This window comes from Ovis canadensis, chromosome 14 (assembly GCF_042477335.2).
Source record: "Ovis canadensis isolate MfBH-ARS-UI-01 breed Bighorn chromosome 14, ARS-UI_OviCan_v2, whole genome shotgun sequence".
NCBI lineage: Eukaryota > Metazoa > Chordata > Mammalia > Artiodactyla > Bovidae > Ovis > Ovis canadensis.
In genome coordinates this window covers 68,396,221-68,416,374 of record NC_091258.1, presented here as the reverse complement: position 1 = coordinate 68,416,374, position 20,154 = coordinate 68,396,221, and the positions used below count along the sequence as shown (strand labels likewise).

At 54.7% G+C, this 20,154-nt stretch overlaps 2 protein-coding genes across 5 annotated transcripts; both read left to right on the top strand.

The window, feature by feature from the left end:
* The first annotated feature begins 48 nt into the window (after window positions 1–48).
* RASIP1 (Ras interacting protein 1) lies at window positions 49–13,668 on the top strand. The gene is made up of 12 exons (XM_069551109.1): window positions 49–190; window positions 431–571; window positions 1,149–1,834; window positions 3,585–3,940; window positions 7,452–8,105; window positions 8,934–8,971; window positions 9,204–9,355; window positions 9,474–9,577; window positions 10,953–11,196; window positions 11,384–11,556; window positions 12,558–12,705; window positions 13,257–13,668. The coding sequence occupies exons 2-12, from the start codon at window positions 435–437 to the stop codon at window positions 13,454–13,456; spliced, it is 2,892 nt and encodes a 963-aa protein (XP_069407210.1). The 5' UTR covers window positions 49–190; window positions 431–434; the 3' UTR covers window positions 13,457–13,668.
* Window positions 13,669–14,220: 552 nt separating this feature from the next.
* Window positions 14,221–19,805, top strand: MAMSTR (MEF2 activating motif and SAP domain containing transcriptional regulator). 4 transcript variants are annotated; one of them, XM_069551129.1, is made up of 10 exons: window positions 14,221–14,651; window positions 15,185–15,268; window positions 16,437–16,475; window positions 17,095–17,270; window positions 17,449–17,633; window positions 17,953–18,055; window positions 18,226–18,420; window positions 18,703–18,897; window positions 18,976–19,030; window positions 19,200–19,805. In XM_069551129.1, exons 2-10 carry the CDS (start codon window positions 15,211–15,213, stop codon window positions 19,481–19,483), a joined length of 1,290 nt encoding a protein of 429 aa, XP_069407230.1. In that variant the 5' UTR covers window positions 14,221–14,651; window positions 15,185–15,210; the 3' UTR covers window positions 19,484–19,805. The 4 variants fall into 4 exon arrangements, with proteins under 4 accessions (XP_069407230.1, XP_069407231.1, XP_069407228.1 ...); XM_069551130.1 differs by having other exon boundaries at window positions 14,593–14,651; window positions 17,125–17,270; XM_069551127.1 differs by lacking the exons at window positions 14,221–14,651; window positions 15,185–15,268 and having other exon boundaries at window positions 16,062–16,475.
* The last annotated feature ends 349 nt before the right edge of the window (window positions 19,806–20,154 follow it).

The window sequence follows — 20,154 nt, the reverse complement described above, 5'->3', positions numbered from 1 at the left end:
CCCAGGCCCGGTCCCCTCACAGGACGCCCCCTCCCCGCTCTTCCTGCCGGTTTCCTCTTGCCTTTTCCTGTCCCCCACCCAGTGCTGGGAGCTGGGGCAGAGGCAAAGGCTGAACGGGAGCCGCGGGGTCAAGAGCCAACCAGGGCAAGCGGAGACAGGGCCCCCAGGTGCTGGCGGGACCCGAAGCAGGGTAAGAGCCCGGGGACCCAGGAGTCCAGTCGCCGCCTCCCTTCCTCAGACCTAGGAGTCAGCCCCCAGCCACCCTCCATCCCAGCAACCACAATCCGGGCTCCCATCCCCTCCTCCAACCAGACTCTGGAGTCTGAACCCCACACCCCTCCTCCCTCTGACTCAGGAGTCCAGGTCCCCCTCCACCCCATCCCTACCTCTGGAGACCTCGGGAACTGGGGTCCTCCCCACACTCCCTTAGGGCCATGCTGTCTGGCGAACGGAAGGAGGGCGGAAGCCCCCGCTTCGGGAAGCTGCATCTCCCAGTGGGCCTGTGGATCAATTCTCCCCGGAAGCAGCTGGCCAAGCTGGGCCGACGCTGGCCCAGCGCCGCCTCTGTCAAGTGAGTGCCCACCTCCTCAGACACTCGCCCCTGCCCCACCTGCTTCCCACCTGCCCCTGTTTATGGTCCAGTCCCTGCTCTGGATAATGCCAGGGACCCGGAAAGAGCTGGCTCCAGTTCCTGTCCTGAATGGGCAAGTGAGATGGTGGGCAGTGGGCAGACAGTGAGGCCCAGTGGTAGAGGGTCAGGCGAGGGGAGTTCTGGGCCTGGAGATGGGTTTAGGCTGGGTGGACACGGGGACCCGGACAGAAGAAGTAGCGGTTTGATTCACCTTCCTTCCTCCCCTCCCTGCTCACCTCTTGGAATTTCCTTCTGCGGGACTCGCCTTTATTTATTTATTTTCTCTCCCTCTCTCTCTGCCTCTGGCCTGTGCCCACCCCCACCCCACCCCATCTCCATACACCCCGCGTCTCTCGCCCGTCGGTGGGTATCTGTCCCCCACTATCTTTGGGTGTCTGTCCCTCCCTCTCCGGATCTCGGTCCCCCCTCCGCACCTGGGTCTCTGCCCACCTCCCTCTTTCTCTAACCCCCATCCCCGTCTCTGCATGTCTTTCGGGCCTCCCTGGCGGGCTCCCAGGTCGTCGTCTTCGGACACGGGGAGCCGCAGTAGCGAGCCGCTGCCCCCGCCTCCGCCGCACGTGGAGCTGCGGCGAGTGGGTGCGGTCAAGGCAGCAGGGGGAGCCTCAGGGAGCCGTGCCAAACGCATCTCTCAGCTCTTTCGGGGCTCGGGCACCGGAACCACGGGGTCGGGTGGCGCGGGAGGTCCTGGGACCCCGGGGGCCGCGCAGCGCTGGGCCAGCGAGAAGAAGTTGCCGGAGCTGGCGGCGGGTGTGGCCCCCGAGCCTCCACTGGCCACACGCGCCACGGCGCCCCCGGGGGTCCTCAAGATCTTCGGCGCCGGGTTGGCTTCAGGCGCCAACTACAAGAGCGTGCTGGCCACGGCGCGCTCCACCGCGCGCGAGCTGGTGGCCGAGGCGCTAGAGCGCTACGGGTTGGCCGGCAGCCCCGGCAGCGGCCCCGGAGAGAGCAGCTGCGTGGACGCCTTCGCGCTGTGCGACGCCCTGGGTCGCCCCGCGGCGGGCGCCGTGGGCAGCGGCGAGTGGCGGGCGGAGCACCTGCGCGTGCTGGGAGACTCGGAGCGCCCGCTGCTGGTGCAGGAGCTGTGGCGGGCGCGGCCAGGCTGGGCGCGGCGTTTCGAGCTGCGCGGCCGCGAGGAGGCGCGCCGCCTGGAGCAGGAGGCCTTCGGGGCGGCGGACAGCGACGGTGAGCGGGATCTGGGGGCGGGGCCTGCGGAGGGCTGGCTGTGGCTGGGGGCGGAGTCGTGGTGGGCGGGGGGCCTGAGGAGCTGGTGGGGCGGGCTGGGGCCGGCTGGAGTGGGGTCTGCGGGAAAGGATGCGGGATTGGGCTTCCCTGATGGCTCAGACGGTAAAGCGTCTGCCTGCAATGCGGGAGACTCAGGTTTGATCCCTGGCTTGGGAAGATCTCCTGGAGAAGGAAATGGCAACCCACTCCAGTACTCTTGCCTGGAAAATCCCATGGACTGAGGAGCCTGGCGGGCTACAGTCCATGGGGTCACAGAGTCGGACACGACTGAGCGACTTCAGTTAAAGCACTGTTCAGTGAAAGAGGAAGCTGGGGCAGGGTCTAAGTCAGCCAGATGGGCTAGGCCGGGGGACATCACCCCTGGGATAGGTGCATAGTTGATGGACGGAGCCTGCGATGCTGGGACCCGGCAGCGGAATCGAGTGATAGGAAGGCAGAGATATTGTGCGCAGCGGGTGAGTGGTCCTCATGGCAGGTGGCCTCTCACTAGAAGACTGAGTTGGTTCGTGAGAGACAGGGCCTATACGGATGGAGGCTAGAAGGAGGATAGGCTTGGAAAGTGAGGAAATGAGTTATTAGATCGCTGCCTAAGAATGGGTGGATCCTCAGAAGGGTGGGCCTTGGAGCAGGTGACTTTAGGCTAGATTGGCTGCAAACCGTGAGAGGGGGCTTGAGGGTAGTTCACGAGAAATGAAGAGGTATTTGTATTGGCGGAAGACCAGGCTACCTGGGGGCCTAGCATTTGGCTCTATGGTAAAGAATCCACCTGCTACTGCAGGAGATGCAGGTTCAATCCCTGGGTCGGTAAGATCCCCTGGAGAAGGAAATGGCAACCCACTCCAGTATTCTTGTCTGGAGAATCCCATGGTTAGAGGAGCCTGGCAGGCTACAGTCCATGGAGTAGCAAGAGTCAGACACAACTTAGCACCTAAACCACCACGACCAGTATTCTTGCCTGGGAAATCCCATGGACAAAGGAGCCTGATTGATTACAGTCTATGGGTTCACAAAGAATCAGACATGACTTAGCGACTAAGCAAAAACAGCTGGCACATGGTAGTTGCTAAGTAAAGAATGGCAGTTATAACCATCATTATTCCACCTCCCCCCCAAAAAAAAACATTCATTGGACACCTTCTGTGAGCCACGCATTACCTAGGGCCCTTGGGGAGTCTAATGGGGACACTGACAAGTTAAGTTTCCGTCTGCTAGGTTCTACAGCCCAGTGAGAAACACATCAATTCACTCATTCAGCTCATTTCCACTGGGTATCAGTTAGGTGTCAGTGTGCTGCGTATGACAAACTTCATAGTGCCCAGCACGGCTCTTCTTTGCTTCGACTTGGAATGTCAAGAAAAGGTGTTCAAGAGGAAGTGATTTCTCTTCCTTGGTGCAGGATCTTCTCAGTTCATCGCGAAGTTCCGAACACCTAGAACAGTGCCTGGCATATAGTACGGGTTCAAAAAGTTCCAACTGAAAGAATAAATGAATTTATTAGTTGAAATTACAAGATAGGCAGGACTCAGGCACGAAGTGTGTTCCAGGCACCGGGAACAGCATATGCAAAAATCTAAATGTGGGAAGCAGCCTCACTTTGCAGCCAACTGTCTATAATCTCTAGCTCTCTAAGCCTGTCTCTCCCTTTGTCTTTCCAATCTCAAATCTCATCGCTCTCCATCTCTCTCCGCAGGCACAGGCGCCCCCTCGTGGCGGCCACAGAAGAACCGCTCCCGGGCGGCCTCCGGTGGGGCGGCGCTGGCCAGTCCCGGCCCGGGATCTGGGTCAGGGACCCCGGCTGGGTCCGGGGGCAAGGAGCGCTCGGAAAACCTGTCCCTGCGGCGGAGCGTATCGGAGCTCAGTCTGCAAGGTCGGCGGCGGCGCCAGCAGGAGCGCAGGCAGCAGGCACTTAGCATGGCCCCAGGGGCAGCCGACGCCCAAGTCGGACCTGTAGACCCCGGCGACTTCGATCAGTTGACGCAGTGCCTCATCCAGGCCCCCAGCAACCGCCCCTATTTCCTGCTGCTGCAGGGCTACCAGGACGCCCAGGTAAGCGCAGCCTAACCTACAGAGAGAGACCTATGTCCCACCCTTTGGTTGAATGGGCGACAGAACTACAACTCCCAAAATTCCATGGGTTGCGTTAGCCTCAGGTTTGTTGGACAGTGGTGCTGGCAAGTGGTGAAGAACCCATCTGCCAATGCAGGAGACCAGGAGACGTAAGAGACACGGGTTCGATCCCCGGGTAGGGAAGGTCCCCTGAAGGAGGGCGTGGCAACGCACTCCAGTATTCTTGCCGGGAGAATCCCCATGGACAGAGGAGCCCGGCAGGCTGCAGTCCGTAGGACTGCAAAGAGTCTGACACGACTGTAGTGAGTTAGCATGCACGCATATGGTTCCAGTCAGGTTCTAGAGGAGGAAATAATATCAAAGAAGAGAGTGGGAGGGTCCAGAGAGATCTCGAAGAAGGATTTCATTGGAGGGATAAGTAGGCGATGACTCATTCCGTTCAAAGTTAGGGGAAAGCACTGTCTCCCACCAGAAAAGATTGGGAGAGCCTGTTTTATTTTTATTGGCCCCACCACGCTGCTTGCCGGATCTTAGTTACCTGACCAGGGATTGAACTCGGGACTTGACCGTGCAAGCCTGAATCCTAACCACTAGGCTACCAAGGAATTCCCAGGAGAGCCTATGTTAGAATGATCCTCTTGGGAAGCTTCTATTTCTTGAGGAGGAGTAATGGAAGAGTATCTCCTGGGGAGGGAGCTAATTTGATTGATACATGGAATCTTGTCCTGGGTAAGCCTATATGGTCTTGGAAGAAGTGGATTACATCACTTTTTAAAGTTGATGGTTTACTCTGGAAGAATTTTGACCATTGTAGATGGGGGCCATTGGTACTGGTTCTTCCATTTTACATATTTGAATGGCGATAGGAGAACCGGTTTGAGTGTTGGGGAGCAGAGAGGAAGAAAGGGTTAGCAGTTGTGGGTCAGTGCTAAGTTATTAAAGAAATGTATTATTGAAAATATTCGTGTGTGTTTGTGTGAGTGTGTGTAATGATGATGATGATTAGGGCTTCTCTGCTGGCTCAGATGGTAAAGAATCTGCCCGCAATGCCGGAGACCTGCATTTGATCCTTGGGATGGGAAGATCCCCTGGAGAAGGGAATGGCTATCCACTCCAGTATTCTTGCCTGGAGAATCCCATGGACAGAGGAGCCTGGCAGGCTACAGTCCATGGGGCGTGAAGAGTGACATTTAGGAGAATCATTCTTATGCTTTAGTCCACCTTTGGGTAATAGTGGTACAGCCAGGGTACCCCTGGGACTAATGGGAAAGCCTCTTCTGGAAGGCAGTGGAGTTTATTGAACAGTTCCATTTTTACTCTCAGAGAAGGATCCAACTGGGTTAGGTCATTTGGCTGTATATATGGGTGAGAGGTTACAACTATTCAAGGAACTTCCATTGGAGGAATTCACTCCTCCTTGTTGGGGCAACAGGACAAGGCAAGTTCCTTGTAGAACAGGGTGTGTATATATTGCAAGAGCTTATTCCTCCAGGCAGGGTTGGCAAATTGGAAGCTCTATTGTGGAAAGGTGGTCAAATAGGAAGGATCTCTTCTGAGAGTATAAGAAAGTAGGTTATGGGAAGAGAGGGAAACACTGGAAATGTTCATTTCTTCAGGTAGGACTGATGAGAAATTTCTTTGTAAGAGACTTCATTGGAAGTGTCCATTCCTTGGGAACAGGAATGAGTTCTATCCATGGGTGTCTGTAATCTGAGAGTTCATTTTAAGTGCAGTGGAGGAAGCCCTTTGGCAGTTAAGGAACAGGAAAGTGTCTTGTAAAAAGGGGGTTCGTGTATTTTGGACCATTCCCGATTCTCCAGACAGGGAAGAAGAGTGGGAGGTTTTACCTTCAGAAGGTGGTCAGACTGGAAAGATCCATTTTTCTTGAGAGGTAGATGAAACAATATATTGTAGTAAAGGGATTTAAAATATATATACATATTTTAAAGTTTATTTATTTATTTATTTTTGGCTGTGCTGGGTCTTCGTTGATTCGCACAGGCTTTCTCTAGCTGTGGCGAGCGGGGGGCTCCTCTCTAGTTGCGGTGCAAGAGCTTCTCATTGCGATGGCTTTTCTTGTGGCAGAGCACCAGCTCTAGGGCTGGCAGGCTTCAGCAGTTGTGGCTCACAGGCTCTAGAGCACAAGCTCAATTGTTGATCACAAGCTCAATAGGCCCATGGGCTTAGTTGTTCCACTGCAGGTGGGATCTTCCCCAATCAGGGACTGAACCTGTGTCTCCTGCATTGGCAGGCAGATTCTTTACCACTGAGCCACCAGGGAAACCTAGTAAGGGGTTTTAGAAATGAGCATTTATGAGGTGGGGGTAACGGGAGAGTTCAGTGTAGGAGGGGGTTTATGACTATTGGGATGCCTGTTTTCTCAGATGTGAATGAGGAACAGTGGGTCTACTTTAGGAAGGGTGTCAGACTGAGTGCTTCCATTTTTATAGGCTGCAGATAGGAGAGTCTTTTTTAGGAATAGGTCTTCTGGAATCCACCTCTTCATTTAGTGGATGAAATGGGCCACTCCATTATAAGAGGGTCTCTTTGAAAACATCCATTTATAAGATGAGGTTACTTAAAGAGCCACTATACGGAGATCTCCTTGGAGATGTCCTCGTGGGTGATGGAAACATTGAGAGCAACCACTGATGGGAAGAAGAGTGCCTTTGGAATGCTCCATCATGGGGGCAGGCGGAGTGGGGAACAAGTGAGTCTACTGTAGAATTATGTCTCCTTGGAAGTGAATTCATCATGGGGTGGGGGGAAAAATGAGAGTGCATTATAGAAAGTGGGTCTCTTTGGAAGTGTATATTCATGGGCTGGAGATATTGGAAGAAACCTTTGTTTGAGGGGGAAGTCTCTTTAAAGGTATCCTTGCTTTGGGAAAACTGAGAGCAGCTGTTATTGGAAGGGGAAATGTCTTTGAAAGCCTCCATCACGGGGGTGGCATAAAGGGCATTCAGGACCAGGAGTAGGGAAATGGGAGAGTTCCTAGGAGAAAGAAGGTTTCCTTGGGAAGAGCCACTGAGGGTGAGTGTAGTGGGAGTGTTTTGGTAATGGGGATGTGGTGTCCTTGTAAGCACCTATTCTTTGGGCTGAATGTTATGGGAGAATCAAGGGATTGCCTTGAAGGAGTCCTTTCAGAGGACATGAGAAGATGGGTGGAAAAAGATCTCCCTCCATTGGAAAAAGATCTCCCTCTCTGAGGGAGGGAAATGGTAGAGACCCTGTCAAGAAAGGGATTTCCTCCTATCCAGTCTTCAGGATGGACTTACGGGACAGTTCAGCATAGGAAGTGCCTTTGAAGAGTCCACTTATGGGAGATGGGAGGTAATTAGTGAGCTCTTTGGGATCCCAGGAGATCTCCTTGGAAGTGCTCATTCAAGAGATGTGGTTGACGGGAGAGTCGATTGTGAGAAAGGTATCTCCTTGGGAACGTCCACTTCTCGTGGAGTAGTATCCTTAGTGAAGCTTCACTTTCCTCCAGGACTTCGTGGTGTATGTGATGACGCGGGAGCAGCACGTGTTTGGCCGAGGTGGGAACTCCTCGGCCCGCGGTGGGTCCCCAGCCCCGTATGTGGACACCTTTCTCAACGCCCCGGACATCCTGCCGCGTCACTGCACAGTGCGCGCGGGTCCTGAGCCCCCGGCGATGGTGCGCCCATCCCGGGGAGCCCCGGTCACGCACAATGGGTGCCTATTGCTGCGGGAGGCCGAGCTGCATCCGGGAGACCTTCTGGGGCTGGGCGAGCACTTCCTGTTCATGTACAAGGACCCCCGCGCTGGCGGCTCAGGGCCAGCGCGACCACCGTGGCTCCCCGCACGCCCCGGGGCCACGCCGCCGGGCCCCGGCTGGGCCTTCTCTTGCCGCCTGTGCGGTCGTGGCCTGCAGGAACGCGGCGAGGCGCTGGCGGCCTACCTGGACGGCCGGGAGCTCGTGCTGCGCTTCCGACCCCGCGAAGAAGAGGCGCTGCTGGGCGAGATCGTGCGCACCGCGGCCGCTGGCGCCGGGGACCTGCCACCCTTGGGACCCGCCACGCTGCTGGCGCTTTGTGTGCAGCATTCAGCTCGGGAGCTGGAGCTGGGCCACCTGCCACGCCTGCTGTGTCGCCTGGCCCGTCTTATCAAGGAGACTGTCTGGGTGAGCTCCCCCAACCGCCGTCCAGACTCTTCTGCGCCCCGAGTCCTCGCCCCAGCCTCCTCTTGCCATCTCAAACCTTAGTTTCGTAGTTTGGCAGAACAAAACTACATCTCCCAGGATGCCTCAGGAGCGGGGTGGGGGGCTTGGGCAAAGGGCCCCACGGGATGCTGGTAATCGTGGTTTCATCCACAGTGCTTGAAGAGAAGGCCCTACAGTAGTACCTATCTTTGCAGGTGTGGGATAATGGGAGAAACCATTCTGTGAGATGGAGTGGGGTTAGAGATCACATTGGGTGCAAAGTTCAAAGAGACCATTATGAGAAGTGAGGTGGGGAGCCCATTGGGCCTGAAGCTTGGCGCCATAGTGGGCGAGACCATTCTTGGAGCCCAAGGAGAGCAAACCCATAGGACCAACAAATGGATCCTCTAGGGAGAAACCATTTAGAGTGTGTGTGAGTTGGGGGGAGGTGAGTTGCATCCTACTGAGCTGAGCCCTAGAGAAAAGGTTTAGGAAATTTTGAGGGGTAAGAAGAAACTCCACTTGAGCAGAAGTAGACCTAAGGGGAAACAGACCACTTATAATCATAGGGGTGTGTGTTTTAAAAGGTAAGAAGAGAACTGATTATTCTGAAGCTTGAGGATCAGAGTTCATTACATTTTTTTTTATTGGAATCTAGTTGATTTACAATGTTGTGTTAGTTTCTGCTGTACAGATTAGAGCCTGTTTGAAAAGTGAGGAGAGTCTCTGTCAAAAGGAAAACCAGGGCATTAACTCATGGCTTCTCTTCCTCATCCCCCTCACCTTGATTCTGATCTTACTGTTCCACAGGAAAAGATTAAGGAAATTGGAGACCGTCAGCCCGAAAAGTAAGAGAAACTCTGGGGAGAAGGGTGGAGAGGGATGTAGTGGTCAGGAGGATTTGCAGCCAGCTCAGTGTTCACTTTTCCATGCATGTTTTACTGCAAGTTTCTTTGGAACGCAACTTTTCTAACTGTGAAATGAGGGTTGGACTCTGTCCCCAGTTAGACCCAGATCTCTGGGTTTGGACATTATGGTGGGGGTTGGGCAATGATTACAGACCCTTTCTCCTTTTCCCAGCCACCCTGAGGGGGTTCCTGAGGTGCCCTTGACCCCTGAGACTGTGTCTGTGGAGTTGAGGCCACTCATGCTATGGATGGCCAACACCACAGAGCTACTGAGCTTTGTGCAGGAGAAGGTGCTAGAGATGGAGAAGGAGGCCGACCAGGAAGGTGAGCCCTGACCCAGGCCTATGTTTGTCCAAACCCCCAGCCATTCCCTGTACCTGGGGACCTGGGTTTCTGCCTGGCACCCTCTGGTTCTCCTTCTCACTCCTATGCCTGTCTTCAGACCCACAACTCTGCAATGACTTGGAATTATGTGATGAGGCAATGGCCCTCCTGGATGAGGTCATCATGTGTACCTTCCAGCAGTCTGTCTACTACCTCACCAAGGTATGCCTCCTGTTTGGCATGGCATCACTTCCTGTTTCAACTGTATCACATTGCTCTGTTGTCACTTCCTATTTGACCTAACAAGATTTCCTGCTTCTCTGACATCACTTCCCATGTCCCCACAGGCCACCCCCTACTTTGCTGTTCTGAGACTGCTTCCTGTTTGAGATTACATCACTTCCTGCCTTTCTGACTTCTTGTCTCTGCAACTATCCTCGCTTGATCGGCTGACTTTGCTGTCTGGCTATGTCACCATTACTGCTTTCTCAAGCTCCTATTTTCTAAGTCCACTCTTAAGTCACTGATAAGTTTGATAGATGATAGATAGATACTAAATAGACTAGGCACTGTCATTTAAACTAAACCTCTTTAAGCAGACCTTTCTGTGTTTGCTAACCTCACTTTCTATAGCTTTGAGTTCATTCCCTTTTCTTTAAAAAAGAAAAAAAAATGTTTTTTTCTTTTCCTTGAAAACTTTTTCAATAGTTTTTTTTTTTTTTTTCCATAATGTTTAGCTTGTGGGATCTTAGTTCCCCAACTATGGACTGAACCCATACCCTCAGCAGTGAAAGCGCAGAGTCCTAGTCATTGGACTACCAGGGAATTCCCTTCACTCCCTTTTCTGAGTCACAAACCTTTTTCTCCCTGGAGTGCCCATCCTGCAGGACCTGCTTTCTGCCCCAGTCCCCTGCCACCACTCTTGAACTTAACATTGCTTGTTGGAATTCTCAGGGTTTCTGGCTTATGATAAGCCTGATTCCTTATCTGTGAAATGAAAGGGGATCTTTTGGTACAGATAATCTCTGTATTTCTTGAGCAGCCTCGATCTGTGAAGCTCTTTCCTCCAAGGCTCTACTTCCTGTACATCCCTGCCAAGTGTGGGTTTGTTTCTTCTTTGGCTCTGACCTCATTTCCTGTCCTTGGCCTGATCTCCCTTTCCACTGGCTAACTGCCACCCCACTCCCACTTCCTGACTCTCCATTCTTTTCCTTTCCTTCGGGAATTCTGGATAAATAAATCTTTGATTGAAGGGAGCCTCTTTGTTCGATGTCCTTTGTTCTCCTTGAGCTGTCTCTGTTGAGAACTACAGGTCCCGTAAGGTACCAGAGGTGGTCTTAAAATACCCAAGACACTTCTGGAAAGCCTTTCTTAAACTTGAGGTATCCCAGGCCTGATGAATGCTAGGAACCCATTTGGAAAGAAGGAATTTGCTTATTGGAGACATTTAGAGTGTTGAAAGTAGAATGGACTACAATTCCCAGAAGCCTTTGGTGGAGCTCCCTGGTATCTTCGTGCTCCACTATCCTGAAGCTTCCAAGGAGTTGTAGTCCAATCTCTTGCTTGCATCTCTCTCTCTCTCTCTCTCTCTCCTCAGACTCTGTATTCAACGCTGCCTGCTCTGCTGGATAGTAACCCTTTCACAGCTGGAGCCGAGTTGCCGGGGCCTGGTGCTGAGCTGGGGGCCATGCCTCCAGGGTTGAGACCTACCCTGGGTGTGTTTCAAGCAGCCCTGGAACTGACCAGCCAGTGCGAGTTGCACCCAGACCTTGTATCTCAGACTTTTGGCTACTTGTTCTTCTTCTCCAATGCATCCCTTCTCAACTCGCTGATGGAACGAGGTGAGGGATGGACTGGAAAGGGGCTGGGAGGCAGAGACAGGAACCACTGAGACATCACAGGCTCAGGCCTCATCCTTAGGGACTCTGGAGAGCGTGTTCCAGATCCCAAACTGAAGGACAGGAAAGGTCTGGGAGGCAGGAGGGCAGGGTCCATGCACCCATTGCTTCTCATACCCTTCCCTCACAGGTCAAGGCCGACCTTTCTATCAGTGGTCCCGAGCTGTCCAAATCCGAACCAACCTGGATCTTGTCTTGGACTGGCTGCAGGGGGCTGGGCTGGGTGACATTGCCACTGAGTTCTTCCGGAAACTCTCCATAGCTGTGAACCTGCTTTGTGTGCCTCGAACCTCCCTGCTCAAGGTGACTCCTGACCCCTGATCTCTGAGTCCCCAACCCCACTCACCCATTCTCTGTATTCAGCTTCCCCTTGGGTTCTGTGTTATTCCCAGTCCCAGCTCAGACACCATGGATGCTGCACTGGCAGCTAGAAGGAAGCCACCCACATCAGTGTCTGAATTTGGCTACATCTGAATCCCAGTGGGAGTCATTAATAGTTTCCAGGGTCCCCTCCCTTAGACATGCTGATTCAGGAAGTCTGGTATGGAACCAAAAATGTGACATTTAAAGCACTCATTGAACATAAATTAAATGTGCCATACTGTGTTTAGCCCTTCTCATTGAATGCTAATTAAGCCTTGTGAAAGGTTTTTAACAGACAATTTTGTTCAGACCAAAAAAAAAAAAAAAGAATCAGGAAGGCTAGGTCACTTGATTTCATTTATTTACTTTTATTTATCAAACTTTTATAGGGTACTTAATAAGCACCAGTCAGAGTTCTGAGTACTTTACAATCTTGCCTTTTTGAATCCTCATAACAACCCTGTTGGGTAGTTCCTGTTCTCTAATTTACAGGTAAGGAAACTGAGGCACCGTGGTTTGCCAGAAGGTAATGAGTTACTAGGCAATCTGGGTTCAGTCTGTCTTTAATCACATTGATGATTCTGTTGCCTAGATCTACCTTAGGTACAGAAATTTTCAAACAGATACAAAAAGTAGCCACAGTCGAATGAACATATATGCACACAATAACATAAACTAATGGTCAATTTGTTTCTTCTCCACAACTGCCTACTTCTACTTGTGTATTCTGAAGCAAATCACATTTTTCTTTTTTAAAGTTGAGAGTAGGCCCTTTCCCACCTTCACTTTGGTGATAGCCAGGCCTCACAGTGTCTTGGAAGACATTGCAGAGATACCAGTTTCTACCCACTACATCCACACCCCCTGTGGAGGGCCTTCCACTTAGGATTTCTCAGCTGTCTCATAATGACTGTAGATTTCTCACCTCATCTTCCTACCAGGCTTCATGGAGCAGCCTACGAACTGACCACCCTACACTGACCCCTGCTCAGCTGCACCATCTGCTCAGCCACTACCAGCTGGGCCCTGGCCGCGGACCTCCACCTGCCTGGGATCCTCCCCCTGCAGAGCGAGATGCTGTGGACACAGGTGAGGAGAAAAATGGACAGAGGCATCGGGGTGGTTAGCTTTCTTCTGTCCTCAGGACCTAGGAGTCCATAGCCCCAAGCCCTCCTTCTTCCTAGCTCTCTCCTCCCCCTGGATCTAAGTGCTGGATTCCAGGATATAGGATTCTCCCACAGGATACAGATCAAGCTCCCAGCTCCTTATTTTTCCTAGGGGTCAGGCCTCCAGCCTCTTTGCCCCCAAGACTACCTCCGTCACCTAAGAGGCCAGGCTCCAGGCCCCTCAACTCTAAGGAATCTGTGAAACAATTTCCCAGCCCTTTCTCCTTTCATCCTCGCGGATTCAAGAACCCAAGTACATGGCCCGTTTTCCAGGCAATGGTGGCCTTTCAGTCTGAATTATAATTCCCATGATGCTTGGGGACTCCAAGAGTCACGTTCGAGGGGACCCTGCTCCAGGAGTTGCTGGGTGTTAGGTTTTTCCTTCCTTCCTGCGTGAGGTAGCCTCGGCCCTCCCTGACATTGCTGCCTCATGCCCATTTTCAGAATTTAACTCTGTGTTCTACCGTCTCTTAGGGGACATCTTCGAAAGCTTCTCTTCCCATCCTCCCCTCATCCTGCCCTTGGGTAGCTCGCGCCTCAGCCTCACGGGACCTGTGACAGATGATGCTCTGCACCGTGAACTTCGCAGACTCCGCCGCCTTCTCTGGGATCTTGAGCAGCAGGAACTACCGGCCAATCATCGCCATGGACCTCCAGTGGCCACGCCTCCTTGAGAACCAATAGCAAATGAGCGCGCGAACCTTGAAAATTCATCGGCTTCTAACCTCTAGAGCCCGCCTGAGCGCAGAGCTTTCTGGGAGTTGTAGTTTTTCTCCGCGTGGAATGCTACGAGTTTGAATTTGGGGGTAGCAGAGGATGGGACAGTGGGAAGATGGGTTTGGGATTTGAGTGCCAGGAACAATAAAGGTATCTGTGGTATTGGCAACGCCTCGCTTGTTAAGACTCTGGAGCGGTAGTGGTGATGATTTTTTGTGAAATAAGTCACCAGGGCCCTTGCCTGGAGCATTCGGCTCCTGCCCAATCCACAAGGTATTTATAGCCACGGCCTCAGCTTGCCCTCTTTCCTGTAATCCAATCCAGGTGCTGGGACCTCCCACACACCTCAGGACGGAGCGCTAAACTTGTTCAGCTAAAGATCAGTCCTGCCAGTGGGAAACAACCAACGCTCCCTTCGACCCCCATAGCCCATACTCCAGCCTCTTCCCTCCGACCCAGGAGTCTGGATTTCCAAGCCCCTTCCGGACCTTTGTGCCTGTCGGGCACCCTGATGAGTCTCAACACCTCTTGTCCCTGTTCTTGACTCCCGTCTCCCTCACATCCGAAAATCTGGGCCCCCAACTAACTCTTCTCTTGGGCCCAGGAGTTCAAGCCTCTGCCTCTTTTCCTTCAAACCCAGGAATTTAGCTATCCAGTCTCCTCCTCCCTCAGACCCAGCAGGTTGGGGCTCCAGTTTGAACCCCCCCAAACCCCCGAATCCGACTCCTGCTGCTGCGTCAGGGAAAAAGTAAGCGACAGGTGACACCTGTCTGCAGGGCCGGGGCAAGACCACCTGCCGCTGCTGCTCACCCCGAGCTCCTCTCTTGGCACCTGCCTCTGTCAGTCTGCCTGCCGCTGCCCAGTCCGACCCCGCAGCCCCAGGACGCGGAGGAGGAGCGAGCTGGGAACCCCGAGGTCAGCCCCGCCCCAGCCCCTCCCAGCCCCTCCCAGCCCGTGCTCCCTCCCCTTCTCAGGTTGCCAGGAGGGGCTCCTGTCTACCCCGCCCCTTCCCCGCGCCTGCACCGCTCCCGACACGCCCCCAAAGGGGTGGGGTCCGAGGCGGTCCCAGACCGGTAGGGCGGAGCCTGCGGCCTCCAGCCTTGACCACCGGACTCGACCCACTCCAGAGCACCACTGCGCCGAGTCCACCTGGTGAGAGGCCCCTGGGATAGGGGCTGGGAGGGGAACCGGTCTTAACTCTCCTGTCACCTCTGTGATCCCAGTCCGTTCCCCACAAACCGTGATGGCTGACGCCCACCCACGCCTCCGCACCCTTCTCAAATGCAAGTGTCAGAGACCCTTCCACTCCCTAGGGACCTGTCGGATCCTCGCTTCCCCTTCATCAAAGCTATTGGATTCTAGGCCCGTTAGAGTTCCTGCCTTTCTTCCCCTTTTCCCTCCATCTTCTTTCATAGACCCGGAGTCCAGGCCACCAGTGCCCTCCTTCTTAGGACCCAGGAGTCCCAGGCCTCAGGTGCTTCTTTCCCCAGGCTCCAGGAATTTGGGCCCTCGGCGTGTCCTCTCTCACACCCAGGAGTCTGGGCCCCCAGTCCCCTCCACCTCCAGGATCCAGACGGTGTGGCCCGAGGCCGCTCTGTCTCTAGATTCCTCAGGGTCTTTCCCTGCTGCGTTCACATGCTCCTGACCTCCACTCTGACCCTGCCTCCCCCCACCCCCCCACCCAGTCCAGGTCCCCATCCCAGCCTTGGCAATGACCCTGGCGGCTTCCTCCCAGCGCTCCCAAATCATTCGGTCCAAGTTCCGATCTGGTGAGAGATTTCTTTCTGTGCACGTTGGGAAGGGAGCTTCCTGGTCCTGGGAATATATTCTCAACCTGGGAGCATGCACCGCCGGGCGATGTGCGGAGGTGATCCCCAAGAGGCATGTGTTTTCCATGCAAAACATTATTTGTGTAGAAGGGAGGCCCCAGCAAAGGGGTGGAGTTCTGGTCGACAGTGAGTGTGCAAATGGCTGATGCAATGCTCACATGAAGAGTGGGGAGTGGGCGGCCAGGGGCGGGTGTGCAGAGGACCTAGGACTGCAGAGGAACAGGGGCTTAAAGTGACAAGTGCTCAAAGCAGAAAAGTGTCCACAGTGGGGACTTCAGGGTGGAACCGCGGGCAAGAGGACAGTGAGCTCTCTAGCCTTGAAAGTGTCAAAGGTGGCATTTCAGGTCCCAGCGCAGGTGGAAAGTGTGCAAGTGGGTGTACACCTGGAGGCCAAGTCCGGGGTAAACAGAGCATGCTTGAGGGTGCAGACGAATCTGCTTCTGTGGTTGGGTGGATACAGAGACACCAGGAACCAGAGAGCAAGGAGTGTGCAAGAGTACATGTGCACAAAGAAACATGCCAAGAGAGATCCTGGCTCCAAAACGGGGGGTGAATTCCCTAGTGGACAACCAAGTGTGTTAATGTGGTGGGGTGTGTGCCAAGATGGTGAGGCAAGGGTGAAGAGTAGCAAGGGGCACTAGTGTATAAAAGTGGTATAAGCGCAAGACTAGAGCCCAGGTAAATACGTGTTTAGAGGTTGGTGTGCAAAAGGGGTGACTGAAGGGAGGCTGAGAAGTAGGGAGTGGGCATGTGCGAAGCGGGATGTGCAGATAAAAGGAGGCAACGAAGCACAGATACTAAGATGGCAGTTGGGCAGAGGATAGGGTTGGTGCAGGCTTGCGAAGGGGGCAGGTTGGGGGGCAGGCTGCCTCCTGCCTGCATGCTGGCTGGCTCCCCGCCCCAGAACAGCCCTGGCCTTCGCTGCCGTGCTGGCAGGGAGCAGGCAGGAGGCCCGGGAAGGGAGCAGGCTGCCTGCCCACCCGCCTGCACGGGGTGCGTATGGGGGCTGGACACACATGTCCCGCCAACAACTGCAGCTCACACTCGCCTGCCAGGCCAGGCTCTTGGACACTCCCTTCCCGCCTCTCTCCTCCCACTCCTTCCACAGTCCTTCAGCTTCGGATCCACAGACGGTATCAGGACCCGAGTAAGTGTGGGCCCTGCAAGGGAGGGAATGGTGGCCCCACTTCCCTTAGGGCACCCTGGGGGGCAGCTGCCACACATTGTGCTTTGGTTCCTGAGCCCAGTCTCTACGCCCCAGGGTTCACTGTGGTCCCCTCCTGTCCTTCCCCAGGACCCACGGGTACAGATCCCCAGCTGCCCCACTGGCTAGGAGCTTCTCTTCCTGCTCTTGGGCTTTTCCCACTCCAGTGAAATGCATGAATCCAGATCCTGTTTCTTGGGAGAATATAGACATCCCAGACTCCACACTTGGCACACATGGAAATCTCAGGATGTGACTTTCAGCTTCTCTCTCTCCCCAAGAACCCAGAGTGCTGGCTCCACCCTTCTCCCAGCAAAACCTCAGAAATCTGGGATCCTCTTACCATACCCCTTGATGGCTGAGGATGAGATTCCTGCCTTTCTTGAGAATGTAAAAGTCTGGATCCCTTGTGCTTCTGCCCTTAGATCCAGGAATCCCGGCACTTAGCTCCCACCACTTGGTTTTTACTCCCCACATGTCCTTCTGCGCTTGGGGGCTGGGGCCTCCAGGGCCCTCCTTCCCACACAGCCTTGTTTCTCCCTGCCTGGCTTGCTGCCTGCAGCCCTCTCAGGGTCCTTCACCGCCTCTCCAGCCTTGGATCCTGATCCATGGATCTCAGCTACAGATCCGGCTCTGGCTCTGGCCCCTGCCTCTGCATTGGGCCCAGCCCCTTTCCTCTTCAACCCTGAAGTCCTTCTTCCTGAGCCGAAACCCTGCCCTTGGAGGTCCCTGAAGAAGGTGAGTCTCTATCAGAGTGAAAGGAAGTCCCCCTGAGAGTCGAGCCTTGGTCCTCCTTGCTGCTGCCCATTGTGCTTCTCTGTGATGGTAACAAGCCGACCCCATACTTTGGATGGGGCTCTGGGACAGAAGAGCAGGAACGGAGCAGAAGCATATGACATCATACCTGCTCTTTCAGGAGTCTCCCAAGACCTCCCAACACTGGAGGGAGCCCAAGCCCAAGGGGAACTTGACATACCACCAATACATACCCCCAGAGCCAAGACAAGGGTGCAGGGCAGACCCCCAGGTTGAAGGGTCGCCCTTGGATCCCCCTGGACCGCCTCTGTGGGAAGGGACAGCCTCTCAGCAGCCACCTCCTAGGTATGACCCCCATTTTTGTTTGGGAAGTTCAGGCCCCCAGCTCCCTCCTCCTCCAGGACCCAAGAGTTCAGGTCCTCAGGCCCCTCTTCCTTCAGTTCTCAGGAATCCTGACCTCCTACCCAAGAGTCTGACCCTCTCCCCTCAGTTCCTCTTCTCCCATGCATGGGAAATAGCCTCCCGTGCTTGCTCGCTCAGAGCCCCATAACTCGGGTCCCTCACTTTCCCACATCTTCATGAATCCATGTCTTTGAGGACTCCAGAATGCCTTTTCTCTCTCTGCTCCTTCTAATCTCTGTTTCCCCCTCGAAACTATCGCCAGGATGAAGCCCACACCCCTCACTCCCTCCCCACCAGGAGTCCCCAGCCCCTCGACCCTGCCACATAAGTTGGAACTTCAGACCCTCAAACTGGAGGAGCTGACGGTGAGTTTGGGGAGTTCTGAGGTTCAGAAGTCTAACCCTACAGCCTTTGCTCCGTTGGAGATCCGGGTCCCCAGTTTGTCCTCTCTCGGGTTCCAAATGTTCAGCCCCAGTAAACCCCCACCTGCGTCCGGAGCCCGCCTAGCACGTCCTCTCCCCGCCTCCCACCCTAGGTCTCAGAGCTCCGGCAGCAGCTGCGGCTGCGGGGCCTCCCGGTGTCTGGGACCAAGTCAATGCTTCTGGAGCGCATGCGCGGCGGCGCCCCGCCCCGCGAACGGCCGAAGGCTCGGCGCGAGGACACTGCAGCGGGCGCCCCCTGGCCTCGCTTCAGGCCCAAGACTTTGGGAGCCGCCCGGAGTGCGTGCTCGGTGAGGGCGGGGCTGCGTGCGTGGACCAATGAAGAGAAGTCAAGCGGGATGGGACGGCAAGCAGAGAAAAGAACAGCCAATAAAGTGTGGGGGTGTGGTTAAGCGCCAAGGGGGAGGATCTTAGGAGAAGGGAAGCCAATGAAACAAGGGGCGTGGCAGAAGGGGTGGGGTCAATGGGTAAAGGGCGGGGCGCAGGCCAGGGGGTGGAACCACAGGTGGCGAATGTGTGGGGTTGATCCCCTAGTGGGCGCGGCTTATAGAAACTACCCTTCTCGGTTCCAGTTCAAGCTGAGTCCAACATCTCATTCGCCACGTGCCTCGGAAACCCTGGTGACTGCTTCGGCTTCGGCTCCGGTTCCGGTTGCGACGACGGCTCAGGCTCCAACTCCAGCTCCAGTGCCAGTCCCTTCCTCAGCACCGGCCTCAACAGCCCTGACCCTGGAGGAGGAGCTGCAGGAAGCGATCCGCAGAGCGCAGGTGAGAGAGAGCGGGCCTAGGGTCTCAGACAGGATCAGCCTGGAGTCCCAGATTCACGCTGCTGCTCCCTGTCCGCAGCTGCTTCCGCACCGGGGCATTGATGACATCCTGGAAGATCAGGTGGAGCCTGAGGGTAAGAGCCGAACTCCTAGATTTGAGGAAAAGGGGGACGAGGTCCAAGGTTCTGGATTCCTGGGTCTTAGGGAGGAGTGGTCTGGGGACCTAGACTGGAAAGGACAAATAGGAAGCTAGGGTCCTCACCTCTGCCTTCCTAAGCTCACGCTGCATTTCTTCCCCTGCAGACCCGCTGCCCGCCATCCCCTTGGACTTCCCCGGCTCCTTCGACATGTTGTCCCCCTCCCCGGACTCTGAAGGCCTTTCTTCTGTCTTCTCTTCCTCACTTCCGTCCCCCACGAATTCCCCGTCCCCCTCTCTCAGGGGCCCAACGGACTCCTTGGATTGGCTGGAGGCTCTGAGTGGGGGTCCCTCGCTGGGCTGTGGCCCCCCAGCCCCCAGCATTTTCTCTGCTGACTTATCTGATTCCAGTGGCACCAGGCTGTGGGACCTGCTGGAGGATCCATGGTGACAGATTTTGGGGTTTCCAGGGACTGTGAACTGGTGGGGATGGAGAGGTCACAGAGATAGGCTCTGTGTTGTGGCGGGAGAGAGGAAGTTGGGGGTGGGGGGGTGGGCAGAGGCGTTGGAACAACTAGCAGAGCCCCTCCCACCACAGACACAAAATCAGAGATAACTCTCATCTACACCTGGCCCCTCTGCTGTTGCTGACATGCCAACCTCCTAACTTCTGCCTGACCTCCATATGATCCCCTCTGTGCTTGTGTTGTTGGGAGCAAAGAGGTTTCATTTGCTGCTGACCAGAACAAACAAGCTGCTTGATGCTTCCTTCAGAGACCTCATGGTTGTTTTTGTTCCACATTATCACCCCCACATCTCACCAACTAGATGGCTGCCTGTTGCTGGGGAGCCTGGAAGGTGGTCTCTGCTTTTTTTGATGCAACAGGGATACAGGGATGAGTGGGGAGAGAGAATAGTCTGCCAGACCCTTGGCTTCTGACTGGAGATGAGAAAAATCAGATGCGTCATGAATCTGAGGTCAGATTCTCTTAGAAGCAGAATCTGAGACAAGATCCTTGTGTCCATGATTTAGTAAAGACATGCTCCCAGGAGAAAACAGTAAAGGAATAGACGAAACAGAACAGGGATGGGGAAGAAGACTAGCAAGGGTGTGATGTCAGG

Coding starts and splice junctions, on each gene's coding strand:
- RASIP1 (XM_069551109.1), top strand. CDS start 435: ATGCTGTCTGGCGAACGGAAGGAGGGCGGAAGCCCCCGCTTCGGGAAG. Junction 8,972..9,203: donor GGAGACCGTCAGCCCGAAAA/GTAAGAGAAACT, acceptor TCCTTTTCCCAG/CCACCCTGAGGGGGTTCCTG. Junction 11,197..11,383: donor CAACTCGCTGATGGAACGAG/GTGAGGGATGGA, acceptor CTTCCCTCACAG/GTCAAGGCCGACCTTTCTAT.
- MAMSTR (XM_069551127.1), top strand. CDS start 16,328: ATGGGGGCTGGACACACATGTCCCGCCAACAACTGCAGCTCACACTCG. Junction 16,476..17,094: donor CAGACGGTATCAGGACCCGA/GTAAGTGTGGGC, acceptor TGCTGCCTGCAG/CCCTCTCAGGGTCCTTCACC. Junction 18,421..18,702: donor CCGCCCGGAGTGCGTGCTCG/GTGAGGGCGGGG, acceptor TCTCGGTTCCAG/TTCAAGCTGAGTCCAACATC.